This window comes from Schistocerca gregaria, chromosome 5 (genome assembly GCF_023897955.1).
Source record: "Schistocerca gregaria isolate iqSchGreg1 chromosome 5, iqSchGreg1.2, whole genome shotgun sequence".
Lineage (NCBI taxonomy): Eukaryota > Metazoa > Arthropoda > Insecta > Orthoptera > Acrididae > Schistocerca > Schistocerca gregaria.
The window spans coordinates 525,562,397-525,585,155 of record NC_064924.1 but is presented as its reverse complement, the minus strand read 5'-3'; the positions used below and the strand labels follow the sequence as shown (position 1 = coordinate 525,585,155).

General features: G+C 40.0%; 1 protein-coding gene across 1 annotated transcript in view; it reads left to right on the top strand.

Moving 5' to 3' along the window:
- LOC126272287 (28S ribosomal protein S29, mitochondrial) overlaps nt 1-22,759 on the top strand; it is an 87,680-nt gene that overhangs the window by 23,127 nt on the left and 41,794 nt on the right. The window contains exon 2 of the mRNA XM_049975047.1: nt 17,609-17,742. Within this exon, the coding sequence (XP_049831004.1) occupies nt 17,609-17,742 (134 nt within the window). The remainder of the gene's footprint in view (nt 1-17,608; nt 17,743-22,759) is intronic.

The following is a 22,759-nucleotide window of genomic DNA, read 5'->3' as shown; positions in this document are numbered from 1 at the left end:
ACCTATGATTACACAGCTTGCAGATAATGAGTAAGAAGATGATGAAACTTGTCATGGCAGATTAAAAAGTGTGTAGTGGATTGGGACTCCAACTTGGGATCTTTGCCTTTTTCAAGCAAGTGCTCTACCAACTGAGCTGCCTAAATGCAACTCACAACCCAACCTCAACGTTTCACTTCTGCCAGTACCTCATCTTCTCATCTCTCAGCACAAATTCAGCTGCAGAGTGAAAAATTAATTCTCGAAATGATAGTGTAGTGGTAGTGGTAGTAGTAGTAGTAGTAGTAGTACTAATGATAATAATGATAGTAATAAATAATAATAATAATAATAATAATAATAATAATAATAATTCACCTGTGGATTCCTTTTCATTTATTTCCTTTTTTCTGAAGACACAGGTGGTGAACAAAGATGGATAATTATAGTACACCATTCAAACAATTATGGGTCCACTCGCAAGTGTAAATATTAATCTTTAGAAGAAATTATTGTTAATATTCAGTCTTTTACTTGCAAGGGAAGATGAATAATAAGAGAAAGGTAATGATTAATTAAACTTTCGGGCTGAATTGCTATGGTCCATAAATAAAACTGCTTCTCCTTCCTGTCGTTTCGTTGCCTACTGCGAGCAACATCTTCTGAGGTGAGTCGGCGACTGGCTAGGCGCTGGAGATCCCGCTTATATAGAGCACTTAGATGGTGCCACCACTTATCACGTGCTTTCAACTTTAAAACTATCTCTGGCTAGTGCCATCTCTCTCGATTATAGGTAATCGATAGTCACTTCGTTGGTACAGAGTTGACCGCCATATCTTGTCTAGTTTTAATCCTTCTTCCTTTTTAATTAAAATTATTTTCGTGCTTGTAGATCTCTATAGCTTCTCTATACGTGCGGGTATAATAATGTGAAGTCCTAGCTATCACGTTTGTCTCACTAAATTTTATTTCGTGATCACCATCTTTGAAAGCATGTTCCGCTACAGCTGATTTGTCAATTTGTCCCAATCTACAGTTCCTTTTGTGTTTCGTTAGGCGGGTATTAATGAGACAGACAGATGCCACATAAAGTAAATTTAAAGAAACATATGGAGAAAAGAGAAGCACCCGTATGAATGTTAAGGTCTAAGGCATCAAGCCATTGTTACACAAGGAAGGGAGAGCCAAAAGGTGGAAGGAATATGTAGAAATGATGCGTAAAGGAAAGAAACTTGAAGACAGTATTGTGGAAAGAGAAGAGCCAATAGATGAGGATGAGAATGGAGTGTGGTACTCAAAGAAGAATTTGACAGAGAGCTGATTAGTTGAAACAGGGCACAGTTAACTAAATGAGTATTATACAGTGAAGCCAAGAGGAATTCAGCCATCAGATTTTACTATGTCATTTGCAACTGCCTTGAAGAAAACAATCATCAAAGTCAATACACCATCAGAAACTCAAGAACTGAAGCATCTACCAGCACTTGTTAGGGCAAATGTTCCTTAAAATTGGCCTTCATCAGTGCCAGTGTATCAACAGTCATTGCTACCAACCCCATTTCAGTGACATAACACACTAAACATAATCAAAAACTTGCTCCATCTCATTGGGAGGTCATACAATCTCTCTGATGTTTACACACAGAGAGAGATGCACAGCACCAACATGCATATGCAGTCACGTACCTTAAACTATAGAGCCACTCTGAAGATCAGCTGGCAGTCACACTCTTTCGTCTACCTGTTCTACAATCACTGCAGGGATACCCTTAATATATACTCCCTTTCTGCATAATACATTCAAAGAACTGCAGGGCTCAGGAACAGCAATTTGATATATCCTCTATCTATATATATATAATGATAGATACACAAACATACACACAAAATTCAAGCTTTCGCAACCAAAGGTTGCTTCATCAGGAAAGAGGGAAGGAGAGGGAAAGGCGAAAGGATGTGGGTTTTAAGGGAGAGGGTAAGGAGTCATTCCAGACATTTGTAAAATGCTGTTTACAAATGTCTGCTTGTTACTGTGTATGTGCAGTTGGATATGTGTGTGTGTGTGTGTGTGTGTGCGCGAGTGTATACCTGTCCTTTTTTCCCTCTAAGGTAAGTCTTTCCGCTCCCGGGATTGGAATGACTCCTTACCCTCTCCCTTAAAACCCACATCCTTTCGTCCTTCTCTCTCCTTCCCTCTTTCCTGATGAAGCAACCGTTGGTTGCAAAAGCTTGAATTTTGTGTGTATGTTTGTGTTTGTTTCTGTATCTATCAACCTGCCAGCACTTTCGTTTGGTAAGTCACATCATCTTTTAAAATGTAAACAAGTACTATTTTCAACACAGACTTGCGTATTTTTAAATGGAAATCTCCTATCATTTTGTATGCAATCAATAGCATGAAAATAACAAAAATAATGACGTTGGTTGCATCGCAATATGTCAATTACATCCTGAGAAATTGCGAAGCGAAGTTGACGCTTGAAATAAATGAAGTGCACAGCTAGCGCACATCCTGAGACTTAAGCGTGCACCTCATGCTGCCTGTATCAGGGGCTCATGCAATGGGAAGGTATGCATAATCCATAAAAATGAACAAGTAACATGTCCAACGCAAAGTTATGTTTTTCAAATTGTAAATGTATGTTTATTCTAGGGAAATGACATCTATAGATAGAATTAGAGATAAAATACTTGAATTCACTTTGCCAAACACATTGACTAGTGCCCTGTCTTCCACAGAAACTGTGTTATTGTGCATTACATCCAGCATAGAAATACACCCACATCTTGACCAGTGAAACTGTGTCATGTTAACATATGTTCGAAGTGCCGTCTGTTTGCATGAGTACAAGTTTGCAGATGGGTAACGAGAGAGTGTTACGCAGATGGCAGAATTTCTATAGATATTTCCACACATGCCACAGTAATATGATGTTGCATATTCTCTACTGTCGTTGGGGGCTCTTGCTACACCTGTCTCTCACTGCGCCGCAGAGAAAGAAGTCTAATGGCATCGTGTCGAGGCACTTTGCTGGCCATCGCACAGTACCTCCTCACCCCTTGACACTCCACTGTGGTTGATGAACAACTTGGCGAATCCAGTGGGGATTTTGCAGGGACCAGTAGTGCATGTTCCGCAGATTCACATTACCATGATTTGTAAATGAAGCCTCATCCGTAAACAATGTATTGCTTAGGAATACTGGATTACCTTGCAACTGCGGAAGTGCAAAACGACAGAATGCAATGCGGGATTCAAAGGCATTCCTGTCCAGTTCTCGGTGCAGTGAGATATGGAACGGATGAAACAGATGTCGATGCAAGATTCTGCGCACACTACTGTTGCTTATTCCTACACCTCTTCTTGCACACCCACCTGAGAATTGTGCGCTACATCAGGCAGAACAGCAATTTTGTTTCCATTGCCAGTCGCTGGTGTTGTGTGTTGACATTTTGTGGGAGCCCAGCTTCCTGTTTCTGTGAGCGTCTTGCAGATGTTGCCAGTGGACACCGCCGATCTGGGTAGTGTTCAGCATACAGTGTCAGAGATCTGATTGCATTTCTGTGACATTCGCCATAAATTAAAATAATATCTAGTTTTTCTTCAGTACCGCAGGCCGGCATATTGACTAGATGACAGCAAATGTAACAAGCTGCAAGAAAACAGGTTTTAATGTGGTAACATATGTGAATTACGTTCCTGAAGGTAGAGTGTGCCGTGGTGATATTAGTATGTTTACGGCAGGATACAGGTGCCAGTGCACGTAACCCCTGCTCTGAGCACAGTAGTACATGCGACGCATTATGCCAAAAACTGTGACTCAGTTGCTATCCTTTACAAGCCACATATTTCAGAACTTATGAGGTTTAGAAACAGGAAACAAAGTGTGTTACACTAATAGTACCTCTAGTTGTCATTCCGCAACAATAAACATTATGCGTAGGGCATCCATCATTCTGATACTGCATTATTTGACACATTATAAGAGGTGGACTGGTTCAAGTAAGGTACGGCTCAAGAAGGGGCTAAACTATCCCCATTTAGGAGTGCCATCATTGAAATGTGGGCCAATGATGCATTGTCATAGAATACCACACCATACATTAACACTCCTCTGACGTAGCATGTCAATCACATCACGAGTACTGGCAGCATGAGGTGCAAGCTTGAGCCTCAGGACGGGCGCTAGCTGTGTGCTTCATTTATTTCAAGTGCCATCTTCGCTTCGCAATTTGTGGGGATGTAATTGACGTATTGCGATGCAACCAACACCATTATTTTTTTTGATTTTTCATGCTATTGTCTGCTCGCAAAATAATAGGGGTATCCATTTAAAATACACAAGTTTGTGTCGAAGTAGTACTTGTTTACATTTTAAAATCTCGCTTGGTATCTAGTTACGTGACACACACACACACACACACACACACACACACACACACACACACACACAGTAGGAAGCCTTCGGGATCGACAATGACACCTGGGTGGTATCTCCTTTCGACATATTTGTACACAAAGTCATTGTAGCCATGGAGCATGTCAGAGTAAGGCTGGTGTTATTAAACTCAGTCACTCTTGGTACAATAAACTCAATATGTCGTATACAAATGTGCTGCTAAATTGTTACACTACTTGACACATGCTCAGTTTCAAATTACCATTATTGAATTCATAGTTTATAGTTAATTAACCATTTTTTAGTAGATGTGAGTTGTAAAGACATGGATATAGTAAAATGTTGGGTTATCTACATTTAAAACAGAGGCAGTGTGGAAACAAAGAACGTCTGCAAAGTGATCAGAGATACCTCCTATATTTGGGTAGGTGGCACAGTAGCCATTGCTACAGTGTATTGGTGAGATGCTACAAGGTGCCCAGTGCCAGCTTTCCCACAGAAGCAGTTCAGAAACAGGTGCGGCACATCTACTGATAGTCTTCTCTTGTCCTTTGTTTGCTGATGTAATTATTCTTTCGCGTCCTTTACTTTGATGACCCTTAACTCTTCTTTCCAAGAGGGATGTTCCCTAATATTTCCTGCACTACCATTGGTAGAAGTCTCTCTCCACTAGGGGGTTTTAGAAGCAGCCATGTTGTGGTTCCAAGTTATCCCAAACTACCGTGTGTTGCACCTAATGTTCAGAAATGTTGCATATCATTTCCTCAGTACTTATAATGGTTAAATGTTTGAACCAGCTTTGAAATCAACTTGCATGAAGACACTTTTTCCCCTGGTATGATAACGGAATTAAATTCATGACAATTTACTGAATGTTTTGACTCAATTAACATTCAGAAATTGACATTCAAAATTAACTTGAAACCTAGTAGGATTATTAATTATACAAATCATTACTAACAGATAAGTGATTCTGAAATATGGGTATGGCTTACATTGTGAGGCTACACCTCCCTTCCATTGGATTAGGCAGTCTGATATCTGTAAAATCCATCATTATATTTTTTTAAAACAAAGAATCATTTTAACAAGACTTTCGGCATTTAATTGTGTATGTAGTTTAAATTTTTTTAGATGGAATTGGATAGGTTAAAGTTAGATATAGTGGGAATTAGGCGTTTGTGTTTGCAGCAAAAATATGCCACCAGATGAAGGTTATGGAATAGGATTAATGCAGGAGTAGGTTTAATAATGAATAAGAATATACCAAAGCAGGTGAGCTCCTACAGATAGCGCAGTGATCTTATTATCATAGCCAAGCTAGACACAAAAATTCTATGAAAGCAGTACAAGATTGTGTGCCACCTAGCTCTGACATTGATGGAGAAGTTAAAATAATGTATGATGAGATAAAAGAAATTATTCAGATTGTTAAGGGAGCCAACATTTAATTGTGGTTGGGGACTGGAATTTGATAGTAGAAACATGAAGAGAAAGATATAGTGGGGGAACATGGTTTGGGGAAAATTTAATGATAGCTATCATTTGATTTAAGAGGTGTGAAAGATTTTTATATGTGGAGTTTCCATGGACAGATGTGGACTCTGACCTCTATTTATTGATTGTGAACTGAGGGTTAAAATGAGGAAACTGGAGAAAGATAAGAAATTAAGGAAATGGGACCTAGATAATTTGAAAGAACCGGGGGTTGGTGAGAGATATGAAGAAAGCATTAGGCAATAATTAACTGCAAAGGGGAAGGGAATACAATATAGCAAGAATAGGTGGGTTTGAGAGGTTAAGTAGCAAATGTAGGAAAAAAGCCAAGCCCCAGTACAAATTGGTTAAAATTGGTTAAAGGAGAAAATTTAAATTGCAGTAAATGAAGCAGACAAAACTGAATAGGCTATAAACATCGAAAAATTGAGATTAACAGAAAGTGTGAAATGGAAAAGCAGGATCAGCTAGGGGCAAAATGCAAAGCTGGAGAAGCATGCATGACTATGGGAAAGAATGCTGCCTAAAGGAAAAAGAACAAGACTTTCGAGAAAAGTGAAGCACCTGTATGAACATTAAGAACTCAGATGCCAAGCCAGTACTAAGCAGATAAGGCTGAAAGGAGGAAGAAATGCATAGAAGGACTGCACAGAGGAAATAAGCTTGAAACAGTATTATATAAAGGGAAGAGAATATAGATGAAGATAAGATGGGGGATATGACACTGCAAGAATAATATGACAGAGGATGAAAGACTTTAATTGAAACATTGGAGTAGCCTTTTGGAGAGCTAATCAAGACAAAACTATTGTACCTGGTATGCAAAATATAAGAGACAGGCAAAATACTATCAAACTGTAAAAGGGTTGAATGGACAGTAATGTCTTCACCTGTGTAACTCCTCAGAAGGTGGCAGCACTGAAAAATGGAACCTTGAGGAAATGGTCAGTCAATGAAAATTCTTCAGAGAATGAAAGCCATATGTGTCTTTTTGTTAATGTGAGTGCAATGCATCATTGGACAAGTAATTTTAAAAATAGTGAGTTGGGATTGTCTTACTTATCTGACAGCAACCACTGAGTTGAACATCCAGGATGTTGGCAGACTGATCCAAGATGATCATTGTATCAGCATTCGACAAAATTGTGTGGTCATGTTGTTGGTTTGCTTGGTTATGAGGTGATCTGTGGATGATTGGTATGTCAGATCCTGTTGTCTGGAATGAAAGTGCACAAATAAGAAATTTGTCATGATCTCCTTTATGAAATTGACTGTGACACTTTTCTGTGGTTGATTGTGATAGGAGGTGAGACATTCCGACACCATTACAAAACAGCAGTCCATCAATAACAAAACGAAGGCTTTCTCCAGAAAAAGAAATCTAAGACCCTGTTCTCTGCTTGGAGGGGTGAAAAAAAAATCATTGCAACGGTGTTTTGGGAGACATATGGTTTTATCCACGTTGATTTTCTTGAAGGTGAAAAAACAGTAATTTCAGAGAACTGTGATATAATTGTTAACAAGAGTCCAAAGGAAAAGGGCAATGTTTTCCAATAGCATGGCAGTGCCAGACCACACATTTCACGTGCTACCAGAGCAAAATTTACGAGACTGAAGCTCAAAACCATATGACCTTCTCCATACAGTTCAGATTTGGTGTTGTCTGACTCCCATCTGTTTGTGATAATGAAAGGAGATATCTGGGGATATGAGTACACAGTCAATGAAGAATTTGAGAGAACTTTTAGAGAATTGTTATGGAAACAGTGTGTTGACTTCGTCATTGACTTCTTCCGTGAAGCCTTCAGAAAACTTGTTCATTGTTGACAGAAGTCTGTCAAATTGTCTGGTAATTATGTAAAAAAGTCACTATTGGTAATAAGAAGATAATTTTTGCGTTTGCTTCACTAAAATATACCCATTTGAACTATAGGTTAGAAAGATAGAGCCATCATTTTCATTCTACCTTCATATCAATTACAGTTAAAAGAAAGAGGTGCTTACAGTTGTGATTATTACTGTTCCATCTATTTAATAAGTTGTGATTACAAAATACTAAGATGAATTATTTACTGAAGAATGGAAAGGCTGGTAGAAGCTGCTCTCGCCAAAAGTAAGTTTGGGTTCATGAGAAATATAGAAATGTACCAGACAATACTGATTCTGCAAAATATCTTAGAAGATACATTCAAGAAAACTAAACCTACAGTTAAAGCATTTGTATTCTATTCTGGCTGCAATCCTGAAATCTCATAGAATATTCAGTACACTGGGAAAACGTCAAGAATCACAAAGAATTAGCAGATTTAGAGAAAACTTTTGACAGTGTTGACTGGAATAAAACCTTTACAATTCTGAAGGTGGGAGGGATAATATATAGGGAGTGAAAGGTTATATAGAACTTCTACAGAAACTCATCTGCAGTTGTAAGAGTTGAAGGGTATGTAAGGGAGCAGTAATTGAGAGGGACTGAAACAGGACTGTAGCCTGTCTTCGATGTTATTTAATCTTTGCATTGAGCAAGCTATAAACAAAGGTAAAACAAGGGTAATGGAATGATGCCAAAGGAATTAGACTAGGCAGTGAGACATTAAAAGTAGTATATGAGTTGTTCTATTCTGGCATTGGATTAGAGAGGATATAAAATGCAAACTGGCAATAGGAAGGAAAGTACTTCTGAAAAAGAGAAATTTATTAACTTTGACTGTAAATTTAAGTGTTACGAAGTCTTTGGATCTGTTTGTACGGTGTGTAGCCTTGTACTGTAATGAAATGTGGATGATAGATTGTTCAGGTGAGAAGAAAATAGAAGCATTTGAAATATGATTGTAGAGAAAGACACTGAAGATTAAATAAGTAGATCAGATTACTAATGATGAAGCACTGAATTGAACTGGGGAGGAAAAAAGTTTATGGCATAACTTGACTAAAAGGAGGGATTGGTTCATAGCATCTGAGGTATCAAGGGATTGTCAGTTCGGTAATCAAGAAAGGTGTATGTTTGTGTATGGGGGAGGGGGGGTTTACAGTAAAAAGGTTCAAATGAATGTAAGTCACAGTAATGTAGAGGCTTGCACAGGATATATTAGTGTGGAGAGCTGCATCAAACCAGTCTTGTGGCTGGAGACCACTACATCTTCATGTTACAATGTAACTGTCATCTCAGAAGTCATGACAGTTTCCAAATAACACAGTGTGCTATACACAACTTGATGATTGGGGTCTGTGATTCAGTCACTGTAACAGATTTTCAAACATCTTGTGTTACATCTAGTTTTCTCTTAAAGAGGAGTAGCCCTACATGTTATCAGCATTTATCATAAGTTAACTTTGTTTTCAAGTTTGCTAACAACTATAATTAGCATCAAAATGTTTTAGGAAACTAGTAATTTTTACTATAGGTTTTTCTGTTGCCTTAATAGAAATATGTCTTGTGTAACTGTTTCAGTTCTTATAGGGAATTAGCAACTTTTTAGCTTAACAGATTAAAAGACAATTTAAAGTTTTTTCCTTGTAGTATATTGCATCAGCCAAAATGCAGCCCCACTGTGAATGCTGTTCTCAATCATGGGTTGAGTTGGTTGACGTTCGTAAGGAGCGGGAAAAAATGTTGCCTACTGTCAAATTATTGACAGCTGATGCGAATCGGTGTGTTGTAAGATCTCCTGAGAGTCGTGTACCTGTGGAACTGTACCAGAGGTACCTCAAGTACTATCCTCTGCTGTGATCTGCAGAAGGTACAGGATCTGTCATTACCTGTCCACTAGACTGCAAGTGGTGTAGCACAGTGGTAGATGTAGGCATCCTGTGCAAGGTGGACAGGGACCAGAGAGGACTCAGGGTGTTCTACCAACCCCAACCAACAGCTTTGAGGTGCTGCCTTTCACTGAAACTGAAATGGAGCCAGTGGAACTCACTTTCACCTGTTATGGGGAAATCTGTTTTGTCCGACATCAGGAGGCGGCAAATGCAAAAGGGTTGGGGTCTATTAATCATTTGCAGTTGAATCGTATGGCAAATTATGGAAATGGCAACAAGGGACACGAAAGGACACCAGGTGCTTTCAGTGTGTATGCCTGGGGCCTCATTCAACATGTTGAAGAGGTTATTCCGGCAGCCATTGAGGGAACAGTGAGGAAACAACTGCAGATTGTGGTGCACGTTGGAACAAATGATGCCTGCCGTTTGGGCTCTGAAGTCATTCTTGGGTCAGACCAGTGACTGGCAGAGGAGGTTGAGAAGACTAGCCTTGTATGTGGAGTTTCAATGAGGCTCACAATTTGCAGCATTGTCCCAGGAACTGATCGTGGCCCTTTGATTAGGATTTTAGTGGAAGGACTGAACCAGAGACTGAAGGTTCTGTGACAAGATAGGCTGCAGCTTCCTGGACTTGTGCCATAGGTTGAGAACTGTAGGGTCCCCCCAAGTAGGTCATGTGTGCACTACACATCAGGGACTGCTAATCAGGTAGCTGACTGTGTGTGAGGTGCACACAAGGGTTTTCTAGATTAGGTGACTCCATCTAATCCAGGTATCTATAGCCATAGGAAACCCAGAAGTACCATTGTAAGATTGAAAGAAATACTTCCCACAGGTGAAAGAATTAAAATAATAATGTTAAACTGCCAAAGCATTTGCAACGAATTTCCTGAGCTTAAAAGTACTCATGAAAAGCAGTGAAGCTCACATAGTACTAGGTACAGAAAGCTCGCTGAAACCTGAAATTGATAGCAGTGAGATTTCTGGGGAAAATTTAAGTGTATATCAAAAGGAGAGGCAAATGGAAAATGGAGGCAGTGTATTTGTCATGGTAGACAAAAAACTCAAATCCATTGAGATAGAAATTGATGCTGCATGTGAGATCGTTTGGGCAAGACTCGTATCAGGGGTGAGCGTACAATGATAATTGGTTCCTTATGTTGCCCATCTGACACATCGCCTGATGTAACCGAAAACGTAAGAGAAAACCTCAGTTCACTTATCTGTCAGTTCCCCAGTCATACTGTAATCATCAGTGGAGACTTTAATTATCCAGTTTACTGGGAAAATTACAGTTTTGTTAGCGGTGGGTGTAATAAGACATCCTGTGAAACTTTAATAAATGACTTCTCTGAAAACTATGTATAACAGATAGTTAGGAACCCCACTTATGATGGAAATAAATTGGATGACGCAGTTGTAACAATGATTACTGAAGTATGAAGGACTACTAAAACAAGCAGATAGATATATGTGTTCAGTAACCAGATAAAAAGTGAGTAATGTCATATCTCAATGAGGATCTTGAAACTTTTAGCACAGGTCAGGAGCAAGTAGAGGAAATCTGGCTCAAGTTTAAAAAAATAGTTGACCATGTACTGGATAGATATGTACCCAGTAGATAAGTTCATAATGAGATGAAACCTGCAGTGTATACAGTCACTATAAAGAAACTTCTAAAGAAACAGAGATTATTGGTTAATAGGTGTAAAACAAAGTGTAGGGCTATAGACAGACAGATACTGAATGAAAAACATTTGGCTGGCAAGAGAGCAATGCATGATGCCTTCAACGACTACTGTAGCAAAATATTGTCAAATGATCTTTCACAGTACCCAAAGAAATTGTGGTCATATGTAAAAGCTGTTAGACCAAAGTTGGTGTCCAGCCCATTGCAAATGAGACTGGCACTAAAAATTGAGGTTAGCAAAGCAAAAGCTGAAATGCTTAACTCCATTTTCAAATGTTCTTTTACAAAGGAAAACCCAGAAGAATTACCCCAATTTAATCCTCATACCAAGGAAATGGTGGATGAAGTAAGAATTAGTGTCAGTGGTGTTGAGAAACAGCTGAAATCGTTAAAACTGAACTAAGCTCCAGGCCCTGATGGAACCCTTGTCAGATTGATGGAATCCTTGTCAGATTCTATACTGAATTTGCGGCTGAGTTATGCCCCTCTTCTGACTGTAATCTATCATACATCCCTCAAACAAGAAACAGCATGCCCAATTCTTGGAAAAAGGTCACACTCACCTACAAAAAGGGTAGTAGAAGTGATCCACAAAATTACCGTCCAATATCCTTGGCGTTGATTTGTTGTAGAATCGTAAAACATATTCCGAGTTCAAACATAATGAGGTGTCTTGAATAGAATGACCTCCTCAATGCACAGCAGCATGGATTCAGAAAATACTGATCGTGTGACATCCAACTCTCACTTTTCTCACATGACATGCTGAAAGCTTTAGATCAAGGCAACCAGGTAGATACAGTGTTTCTTTATTTCCGAAAAGCATTTGACTCAGTACAGTCATATGGGGTATTAATGAAATTTGTGACTGGAGTGAGATCTTTTTGTAGGGTGAAAACAGCATGTTATATGGGATGAAGAGTCATCGTTCGATGTAGAAGTAACTTTGAGTATGCCACAGGGAAGTGTGCTGGATCCTTGCTACTCATGTTGAATATTAATGACCTTGCAGACAATATTGATAGTAAAATGAGATTTTTTCCAGATGATGCAGTTATCTGTAATGATAACTATAATGAAGTACTATCTGAAAGAAGCTGCACAAATTTTCAGTCAGATCTTGATAAGATTTGAACATGGTGCAGAGATTGACAACTTGCTCTAAATGTTCAGAAATGTAAAATTATGCACTTCACAAAACAAAAAAAATAGCATTGTATGACTGTGTGTCTATTGCTGACAAAGGCCTTAATGGCCGAAAGCTATAATTGTGTGAATCTTTTTATTGCACCTATCGTGATTCAGCATCTTCGTTATTGGGTGTAATACTTGGTGGGGATATGAAATGGAATGATCACATAGGTTCACTCCTGGGTAAAGCAGGTAAAACAGGTGGTAGGCTTCGGTTTGTTGGTAGAATACTGAGGAAGTGCCATCAGTCCACAAAAGAGATTGTGTACAATCACTCATTTGATCTATCCTAGAATACTGCTCACATGTCTGGGACCCATACCAGATAGGACTAATAGGGGATATTGAATGTACACAGAGAAAGGTAGCATGAATGGTCACAGGTTTGTTTAATTCATGGGAGAGTGTCACAGAGATACTGAAGAAGCTGAACTGGCAGACTCGAAGACAAATGTAAACTTTCCCAGGAAAGTCTACTAACAAAGTTTCAAGAACCGATTTTAAATGATTACTCTAAGGATATACTACAACCCCCTACAGGTCGCTTACACAGGGATCGTGAGGGTAAGATAAGAATAATTACTGCACACACAGAGGCATTCGAACGATCATTCTTCCTGCGCTACATACATGAAAGGAATAGAAAGAAACCCTAATAACTGGTACAATGGGACGTACTTTCTGCCACGCACATCATGATGGTTTGCAGAGTATAGATGTAGATGTAGATGTAGATAATGATAACATCTCCATACAAATCAAGTTATGACATGATACATGCAAGGAGTCAAATAGATATGCAACTTATGTATTGACATAACTTATACATTGGCATAATTGGGTTCATTAATTCTCATTGACTACCACATACCATCCTCACATTGGCTACTGCCATCTTGGGATTGCCAACATCAACCTACAAGGTAAATGCCTGCACCACGGACACAACAGTTTGGCCCTCTTCTGTTCCACATACCTGTTTAAAGTGTATTGAGCATTACTCTTTAATTGTATAAATTGATATTCCATTTTTTCAGTCCCAGATACAAATGTTTGATGTTGACCACTCAGATACGCAGAAATCTGTTTTTCGTCGCACTTGCAGCAGATGTGGTTTCCCAACTTTGTTATCATTCTTCTTTCTTGTTTTCTCATTGATGCTGTAATGTCTATATGATTACTGATTTCCTTTTCTACATTAACTAAATTGGGAAGTTTGGGTATGTTTATCACCAGAAGATCCAAGACATTATTCTTTTGAGTCCATTCTCTAAGAAATTTCTGAACATAAATTTGGACATTGTGTCAGTAATATTGCATTAATCATTGCCCCTGACACTTATTCAGTGTGTATCTGGCTTGTTGTGCTCTTCTGTTACCACAGAATGATCAGTAAACTATATCTGACATTTTCCAAGTTTCCCTGAAGCATTCTGCAGCTAAAATTCCTCTCGAAGATGGTTAATAAAATCATCTGATTACCACATTTGACACACCTTTGATGCTTACTTTAAGCCAAATTATTTTACAATCAAAGTCTGTAACAGTGTCACTAAATATTCTAGAGTTCTTCACTGAAATATAAACAACATTGGAAAGAGGATAGATTTCTGCTCATGGTAAAAATGACCTGTTGAGTTGCACAGACTGGCATAACAAAAAGACTGTTATACATTATAGCTTTCGGCCAATGCCTTCTTCAGCAAAGAAAGTGCACACAATTCCCATAAGCAAGAACACCTCATGCACACGTGACTACTGACACTGGCAGCTGCAACTGGAATGGAACTGTCATGTGAATAGCAATCTTGAGTGGGGCAGGGAAGGGGGAGGTGTAGCAGGGTATGGGTGGGAGGACAGAAGAGCTCTGTCTGATGGGACAGGCAGGGACTAGAGACTACCAGGTGAAGTGTTGAGAGGTGAGTTGTGGGGGAAAAATTGTATATCTCCATGTTTTTGCATATTTGTTTGTGTTTTGCGTTCTTGTGTATCCTTGCATATGTGTTTTTGCATGCCTGTAAGTATTTTGTGTGTCTTTTTCTGTTATCCAGCTCACCTCACAACCATGCAACACTTTCATTTGCCCGTTTCCTACGTCATTTTGTGCTCCATATTTCTGCCCAGCTCAGCAAAGTATTCATTTCTCTGACTAAAACACAGTCCCACACCCTTCTCCTTAAGTGCTGTCTAAACCATGGAATCCACCTCCCCCCCCCCCCCCCCCCCAAAGGCCTGACCATAAAAATTCCTTTGTCTGGATCCCACCCTTCCTTTCAAAATGACCTTTAATTTCCAGATGTTTTGTCAGTCCCTCTTCCTCACAAACCTGGTACTGCAAAAACATATTTCTGTGGCACACTTATCCCAAAACCACCTCTTCTCCCTCCACAAGATGATGCTATTATGCAATCCGTACTACATACATAACATATCTGAAATTGAATCCCTTGCTCTCCAACGCCTGGAAGACCATTCCAGACACCACCTCCATAAGTTATCCAACCCGCTACACCCTACTGCTGCCTTGGGGCACCACTATCCAATGCCTATCCTACACACAGTGTTCCTCCTTGTCAACCTCTCATAGCACCTAGACCCTGCCTAGTGGACCTGTTCAGTGTGCTACATCCCCAAAAACTCCCTACGAACACTCCAAATTCAGAGCCTAAACAATCTTGGAACTCCGTTGTTAAACTTTCCACTAAAATCGTCTGCCCCACAGAAGTTTTAGTTCTATCCAAAGGCCTCACCTTTAGCCCTACACCTAAATTTAACCATGTAGGACTTGTCAAAGACCTACTCTCATTTACATGCTCCCTACAATGGAAACATTTCCTTGCCATCAATGTGGCCAACCAAAACCAACCCAATTTCAGTATTGAACACTGCCTCTCCCAGTTCATACCACCATCCAACCACAATCTTCTACCCCTCGCAACTAAACGTCCTCTGGTCTCCTTCCAGGAATTCTTTACCTGCAACTTGGCCTCACCATCCTTCCCTAGGTCCCTTGCTAAGAAGGCCTCTGCCATTTGTCTCACTCATCCACCTATAAACTCTGCCAGTTGTCTGACCTGTCCACTTGTGAACTATGTCCCCTGAATCCATTTCCCTACTCACCCCTATGACACCCCACACACCCACTCCCAAAATTCAGAAATCAAACAATCCTGGACACCCAATTGTAGCTGGTTATTGTGCCCCCATTTAAAAGGATTTTGGCCCTCATTGACCAATACCTTCAGCCAATTGTCAATCTCAGTAAAATTCACCAACAGCCACGTACTTTTAAGATATTATTTTATTTTATTGTGAAGGCTACCAGTTTCAACATTTCATTGTGCCATTTTCAGGGCCCATATGCATCCATCCGAATAAACGAACTTGTCATAGAGCACCATATATCTCTGGATATCATGAATTCAGTTGTGATTGCTCTCATGTCTTTGAATGAAGCAATAGTGTAAAGATTGAGTTCATGACATCCAGATACTTATGGTGCTATATGACAAGTTTCTTTATTTGTATACATGTTTTATGGGGCCTGAAGATGGCATAAAGAAATGCTGAATCTGGTAGCCTTCACCATGAAATAAAATAATATCTTAATGTACACAGCTGGTGGTGAATTTTATTGACACTGACAATTACTTAATCAGCTGATGTCCCCTGGCCATGGTGAACCAATGGAGACCTTCAGCCAATTGCTTGTAATCTAGCCTCCCACATCAAAGATACCAACAGTTTCCTTCACTGACTCTACCCCATCCTCATTGCTTTACCTCCTGCTTCCCTATTGGTAACTGCCTACACCATGTCCCTAAACACTAACATAACTCATGTCCATGGTCTTGCATCAACTGAACACCACCTTTCCCAGTGTCTTTCAGACTCCAAACTCATGACTTCATTCATCATTCATCATTCATCCAATTAACTTCATCCTAATACATAACTACTACTCCTTTGAAGGGAAGATATACAAATAAATCTGCAGTACAGCCACTAGTTCCTGCATGGCACCATCTTATGCCAACCTGTTTAAGGGCCATCTAGAGGAAACTGTCCTAGCCCCCCAAACCCCCAACCCCTGATAAAGTTCAGGTTCATTGGTGGTATCTTCGTGATCTGAATTCTGGGCCAAGACAGCCTACCTTCATTCCTTAACAACCTCAACAACTCCCCCCACACCTGCTTCACCTTGTCCTTCTTAGCTCAGTGTGCCTCCTTCCTAGACATTGATCATCTCATCTGTGACGGCTCCATCCACATTAAACCCATGTAACTGCATTTTGATAGCTGCCATCCCTTCCACACCAAAAAATCCCTCCCGTACACCCATGTCATCGGGGGATGGCATTTCTACAGTGACAAGAACTCTCTTTTCCGTTATGCGGAAGGTCTCATCAAAGTCTTCACAAACAGGCACTGTCCCCTAGACCTAGGCCACATACAGATTCCTGTGCCATTTCCCCACACACTCCCAATCCTCCCACCACCCCCCAAGAGCCAATTACAAAAGAATGCCCCCTTCACGAGGATTAAATGAGGATGACGACGACACAAACACCCAGTCCATGAGCAGAGACAATCTCCAACCCAACCGGGAATCGAACCTCCCACCCGGCATGACAAGAAGGCGTGCTGTCCACTCAGCTATGGTGGTGGACATTGTTTTCATCTCTTTGTACATTTGTTTATCTTGAGGTATGCAGAGCACCTTTCATACTTTAAATAGAGACATAAAATCAGACCATTGCATGTCTCTGATGATAAATGAACTCAACTCTGAAAAATATGGGCCAGTATTAGATGTTTGAATATTTCCCTGATATTGTATCATGCAGTGTCTGTCACTTTTATTGCTGGTAGAGCTTGACAGGCAATTAGAAATTATTTCCCCCCAAGGACCATTAGTCAAAGAAAGGAAAGCAAAAAGTAGTGGCTGGAGTGTGTGTTTATCACTTAGTCTGTTACACAGTACTCAGATTTGATGTTTTACAACAAAGACATCTACACTGTTGTGAAGTGTAATGCTACTTTGCGTAGCTATATGTTTTCTTTTAGTTTTGACTAACGTTTTAATTTGCAGTGGTCTGTGATACTATGCGCAATGCTATAAGAAGTCCTTCATCTCGGTTCATGTCAGCTGCATCTGCGGAGCCTGTACCACACATCAACAAGAATGAGGGCACACAAACTTTCCGTACTACTGAAAATGATCCTGTAAGTGTGCTAAGTGTAATGCAGCAGGTGTCAAGTCTGCCTCTGTAATGGGTTAATACTAAAACGGGAGTAGAGTTTAAAGTAACATTGATGACTGGTTTGTTTGAGATGAATGAATCAGCAGTTTGTTATGTCGGAGATTGTTATGAGTGGTAACATTAAGTTCATTTGAATTGTTTCTTTTGCCTAACAGCTAAACTATCACATATTCTTTGTGAGAGACTAAAATAGCTTCTGACCTACAGAATCTACTCAGATAGTTAAGTATGCGACACTGAAGAGCCAAAGAAACTGGTACTCCTGCCTAATTTCATGTAGGGCCCCCATGAGCACGCAGAAGTACCACAACACGATGTGGCATGGACTCGACTATGTCTGAAGTGGTGCTGGAAGGAATTGACATCATGAATCCTGCAAGACTGTCCCTAAATCCGTAAGAGTATATGGGGGTGGAGGTATCTTCTGAACAGCATGTTGCAAGGCATCCCAGATATGCTTAATAATGTTCATGTCTGGGGAGTTTGATGGCCAGCATAAGTGTTTAAAGTCAGAAGAGTGTTCCTGGAGCCACTCTGTAGCCGTTCTGGATGTGTGGGGTGTCGGATTGTCTTGCTGGTATTGCTCAAGTCTGTCGGAATGCACAGTGGACAGGAATGGATGCAAGTGATCAGTCAGAATTCTTATGTAGCTGTCACCTGTGAGCATCATATATAGATATCACTCCAACTATTCACGTCCCACACCATTATAGAACCTCTACCAACTTGAACAGTCCCCTGCTGGCATGCAAGTTCCATGGATCAAAGAGGTTGTCTCCATACCTGTGCACGTTGATCTGCTTGATACAATTTGAAACGAATCTCGTCCAACCAGGCAAAATGTTTCCAGTCATCAACAGTCCAATGCCGGTGTCGACGGGCCCAGGCGAGGCAGCAAGCTTTGTTTTGTGCACCCTTCAAGGGTACATGAGTGGGCCTTCAGCTCTGAAAGCCAATATTGATGATGTTTTGTTGAATGGTTCACATGCTGACACTGGTTGATGGCCCAACATGAAATCTGTAGCAATTTGTGGAAAGGTTGCACATCCGTCATGTTGAATGATTCTCTTCAGACGTTGTTTGTGCCGTTCTTGCAGGATCTTTTCCCGACCAAAGCGACGTTGGAGAATTTATGTTTTACGGGAATCCTGATTTTCACAGTACGCTCATGAAATGGTAGTATGGGAAAATCCCCACTTCATTGCTACCTTGGAGATCCCATCACTCATGCACCAACTATAACAACACATTCAAACTTTCTTAAATCTTAATAGCCTGCCATTGTAGCAGCAGTAACCAATCTAACAACTGTGCCAGACACTTGTTGTCTAGTATAGGTGTTTCTGACCGCAGTGCTGTATTCTGCCTGTTTACATATCTCTGTATTTGAATATAGCAGTTTCTTTGGCACTTCAGTGTAACATCATGTGACAGAACTAAAGCTTTTAATCATTCATTTTCTGTCACAGTTTTGCTTTGCCTTAGTCCATTGATTTTTATGTTTGATTTTGTCACCTATTTCATGAGATATTGAGAAAAATTTGCAGTGCGAAATTAATTATGTTTAAAATAAAACACAATAAGGCATAGATTAAGTTGTTAGTTAATACCAAATTAGTTACTAGAGGAGATAGATTCATTCGTTTGTCTAATGTTTGAGACTGTCTAATATAGTCATAATGAAGGTGGGGTTCGAAGCAGAACTGCTGAAGGAGGAGTTTATGTAGCTAGAATTAAGGACTTTAACTTGTGAGTGTTAATTTTTATTGGGAAGCTAAGAAGATGAAATTATATGCTTTGTTGTGGAATAGCTTTTGTGGGTTGCCTAATACAGTGGCATTCTGGGCTGTGATTAGGAGACCTCTCGGTAGCAGAGAAAAAATGAAAGCTTAAAAGCGCAAAGGATCAAGTAGATCTGATGACAGTGAGAGTGCAGAAGCAGCAATATCCACTGTAGACTGCTAATGCAGATACAGCTGTACGAAGTATATATCAAGTATGTGAATGATGTGAAAGATCCTTGGCATAGTCCTGAATAGTGTGTGTCAGTCAGAAACAAAGGTATTGTTCTACAAGAAGTTTGAAAGGGCTTCTCATACATCAGTATGTGTAAAAGATCAGTCTGTCCAGAGTGAGTGTTACTCTGACGATTCACTAGCGGTGGTAAAGTCTGTACCAAAGTGTCTTTGCAGAATAACAGAAGACCAGCATAGTATGATATAAACACAATTATCTTTTGATACACTAAATACTGATTACCTTAATCATGCTATAATGATAGATGAGTGTTAAGGAAATGAGAAGGGAAATTATAGATGAATCGAAAGAAAGCTACTTCTTTTAAGAGTCATTTGTTTAGGTTTGATGAATGATAGTTCAGTGTAGGCTGTAATATATTTCTTCATATATTTCACTTTGTAGTGATATGGCCAGGGAATTGTGACATACATGGCTGTAAATACATAGCCATTGTTTTAGCCCCATTTCTGAATAGAACAGAAAGTGGTGCAAATAGTAGTAGTCTGAAGTATCACTTCACATGTGTTGCTCTGGCGTGAAGTGTTCATTTAGAAAAGAGCATTGGTACTAATAAATACCATAGGGAGATGTGTCTTTGCCAGACACTTGTTGTCTAATACGGGTGTTGCTGATTGCAGTGCTGTATTCTGCCTGTTTATATATATCCGTATTTGAATATGCATGCCTAAACCAATTTCTTTGGTGCTTCAGTGTAACATCAGGTAAAAGAACTAAAGATTTTAATCATTCATTTTCTGTCACAATTTTGCTTTGCCTTAGTCCATTAAGGATAGAACAAAGAATGAGGAAAACTTAACTGAGAGAAAACTAGAGTGGTAGGAGACCAGTAAGCTTGATTATAGAAAAGTAGTTCCATACATGCATTCCAAAAATATGTTAATCACTTTGTATCATAGTTGATGCCAATCCCTTTTCAGAATATTCCCATTATCAGTCACTAAATATATTAAACAATGGAAAATCCTGGAAGGAATGTAACAATATTATGAGAAAGAAAGTTGCTACTCACCATATAGTGGAAGCACTGAGTCACAAAGAGATACTAGAACACTGGACTTGCATTCGGAAGGACGACAGTTCAATCCCGTGTCCGGCCATACTGATTTAGGTTTTAAGTGATTTCTCTAAATCGATCCAGGCAAATGCTGGGATGGCACCTTTGAAAGGGCGTGGTTGACTTCCTTCCCTAATCCGATGAGACCAATGACTTCACTGTCTGGCCTCCTTCCCCAACCCAACCCAACAGTCGCAGATAGGCAATGCGGTTTCAGTTGCCTAAGACTGTAGTCGTGCATGTGTGCCTGTGTGTGTGTGTGGGGAGGGGGGTGCGGGGGGCATGCGCGCACTTACGTGCACGCACATGTCTTTTGACGAAGGCCTTAGTGGCCAAAAGCTGTAATTGTGAGTGTCTTTTTGTTGTGCCTATCTGTGACTCGGCATCTCTGCTATATGGTGAATAGCAACTTTCCTTCTCATAATATTAAATATGTTAAGCCAGAGAAGCCCCTCCATGAACCATAGACCTTGCCGTTGGTGGGGAGGCTTGTGTGCCTCAGCGATACAGATAGCCGTCCCGTAGGTGCAACCACAACGGAGGGGTATCTGTTGAGAGGCCAGACAAACATATGGTTCCTGAAGAGGGGCAGAAGCCTTTTCAGTAGTTGCAGGGGCAACAGTCTGGATGATTGACTGATCTGGCCTTGTAACACTAACCAAAATGGTCTTGCTGTGCTGGTACTGCGAGCGGCTGAAAGCAAGGGAAACTACGGCCGTAATTTTTCCCGAGGGCACGCAGCTTTACTGCATGGATAAATGATGAAGGCGTCCTCTTGGGTAAAATATTCCGAAGGTAAAATAGTCCCCCATTTGGATCTCCGGGCGGGGACTACTGAAGAAGACATTGTTATCAGGAGAAAGAAAACTGGCATTCTACGGATCAGAGTGTGGAATGTCAGATCCCTTAATTGGGCAGGTAGGTTAGAAAATTTAAAAAGGGAAATGGATAGGTTAAAGTTAGATATAGTGCGAATTAGCGAAGTTCGGTGGCAGGAGGAACAAGACTTTTGGTCTGGTGAATACAGGGTTATAAATACAAAATGAAATAGGGGTAATGCAGGAGTAGGTTTAATGATGAATAAAAAATAGGAATTCAGGTAAGCTACTACAAACAACATAGTGAACGCATTATTGTGGCCAAGATAGACACTAAGGCCACGCTAACGACAGTAGTGCAAGTGTATATGCCAACTAGCTCTGCAGATGATGAAGAAATTGAAGAAATGTATGATGAGATAAAAGAAATTATTCAGATAGAGAACGGAGACGAAAATTTAATAGTCATGGGTGACTGGAATTCGATAGTAGGAAAAGGAAGAGAAGGAAACGTAGTAGGTGAGTATGGATTAGGGGTAAGAAATGAAAGAGGAAGCCGCCTGGTAGAATTTTGCACAGAGCACAACTTAATAATAGCTAACACTTGGTTCAAGAATCATAAAAGAAGGTTGTATACATGGAAAAAGCCTGGAGATACTGACAGGTTTCAGATAGATTATATAATTGTAAGACAGAGATTCAGGAACCAGGTTCTAAATTGTAATACATTTCCAGGGGCAGATGTGGACTCTGACCACAATCCATTGGTTAAAACTGTAGATTAAAATGGAAGAAATTGCAAAAAGGTGGGAATTGAAGGAGATGGGACCTGGATAAACAGACTAAACCAGAGGTTGTACAGAGTTTCAGGGAGAGCATAAAGGAACAATTGACAAGAATGGGGGAAAGAAATACAGTAGAAGCAGGCATGGCTAGAGGACAAATGTAAGGATGTAGAGGCTTATATCACTAGGGGTGAGATAGATACTGCCTACAGGAAAATTAAAGAGCTCTTTGGAGAAAAGTGAACCACTTATATGAATATCAAGAGCTCAGATGGAAACCCA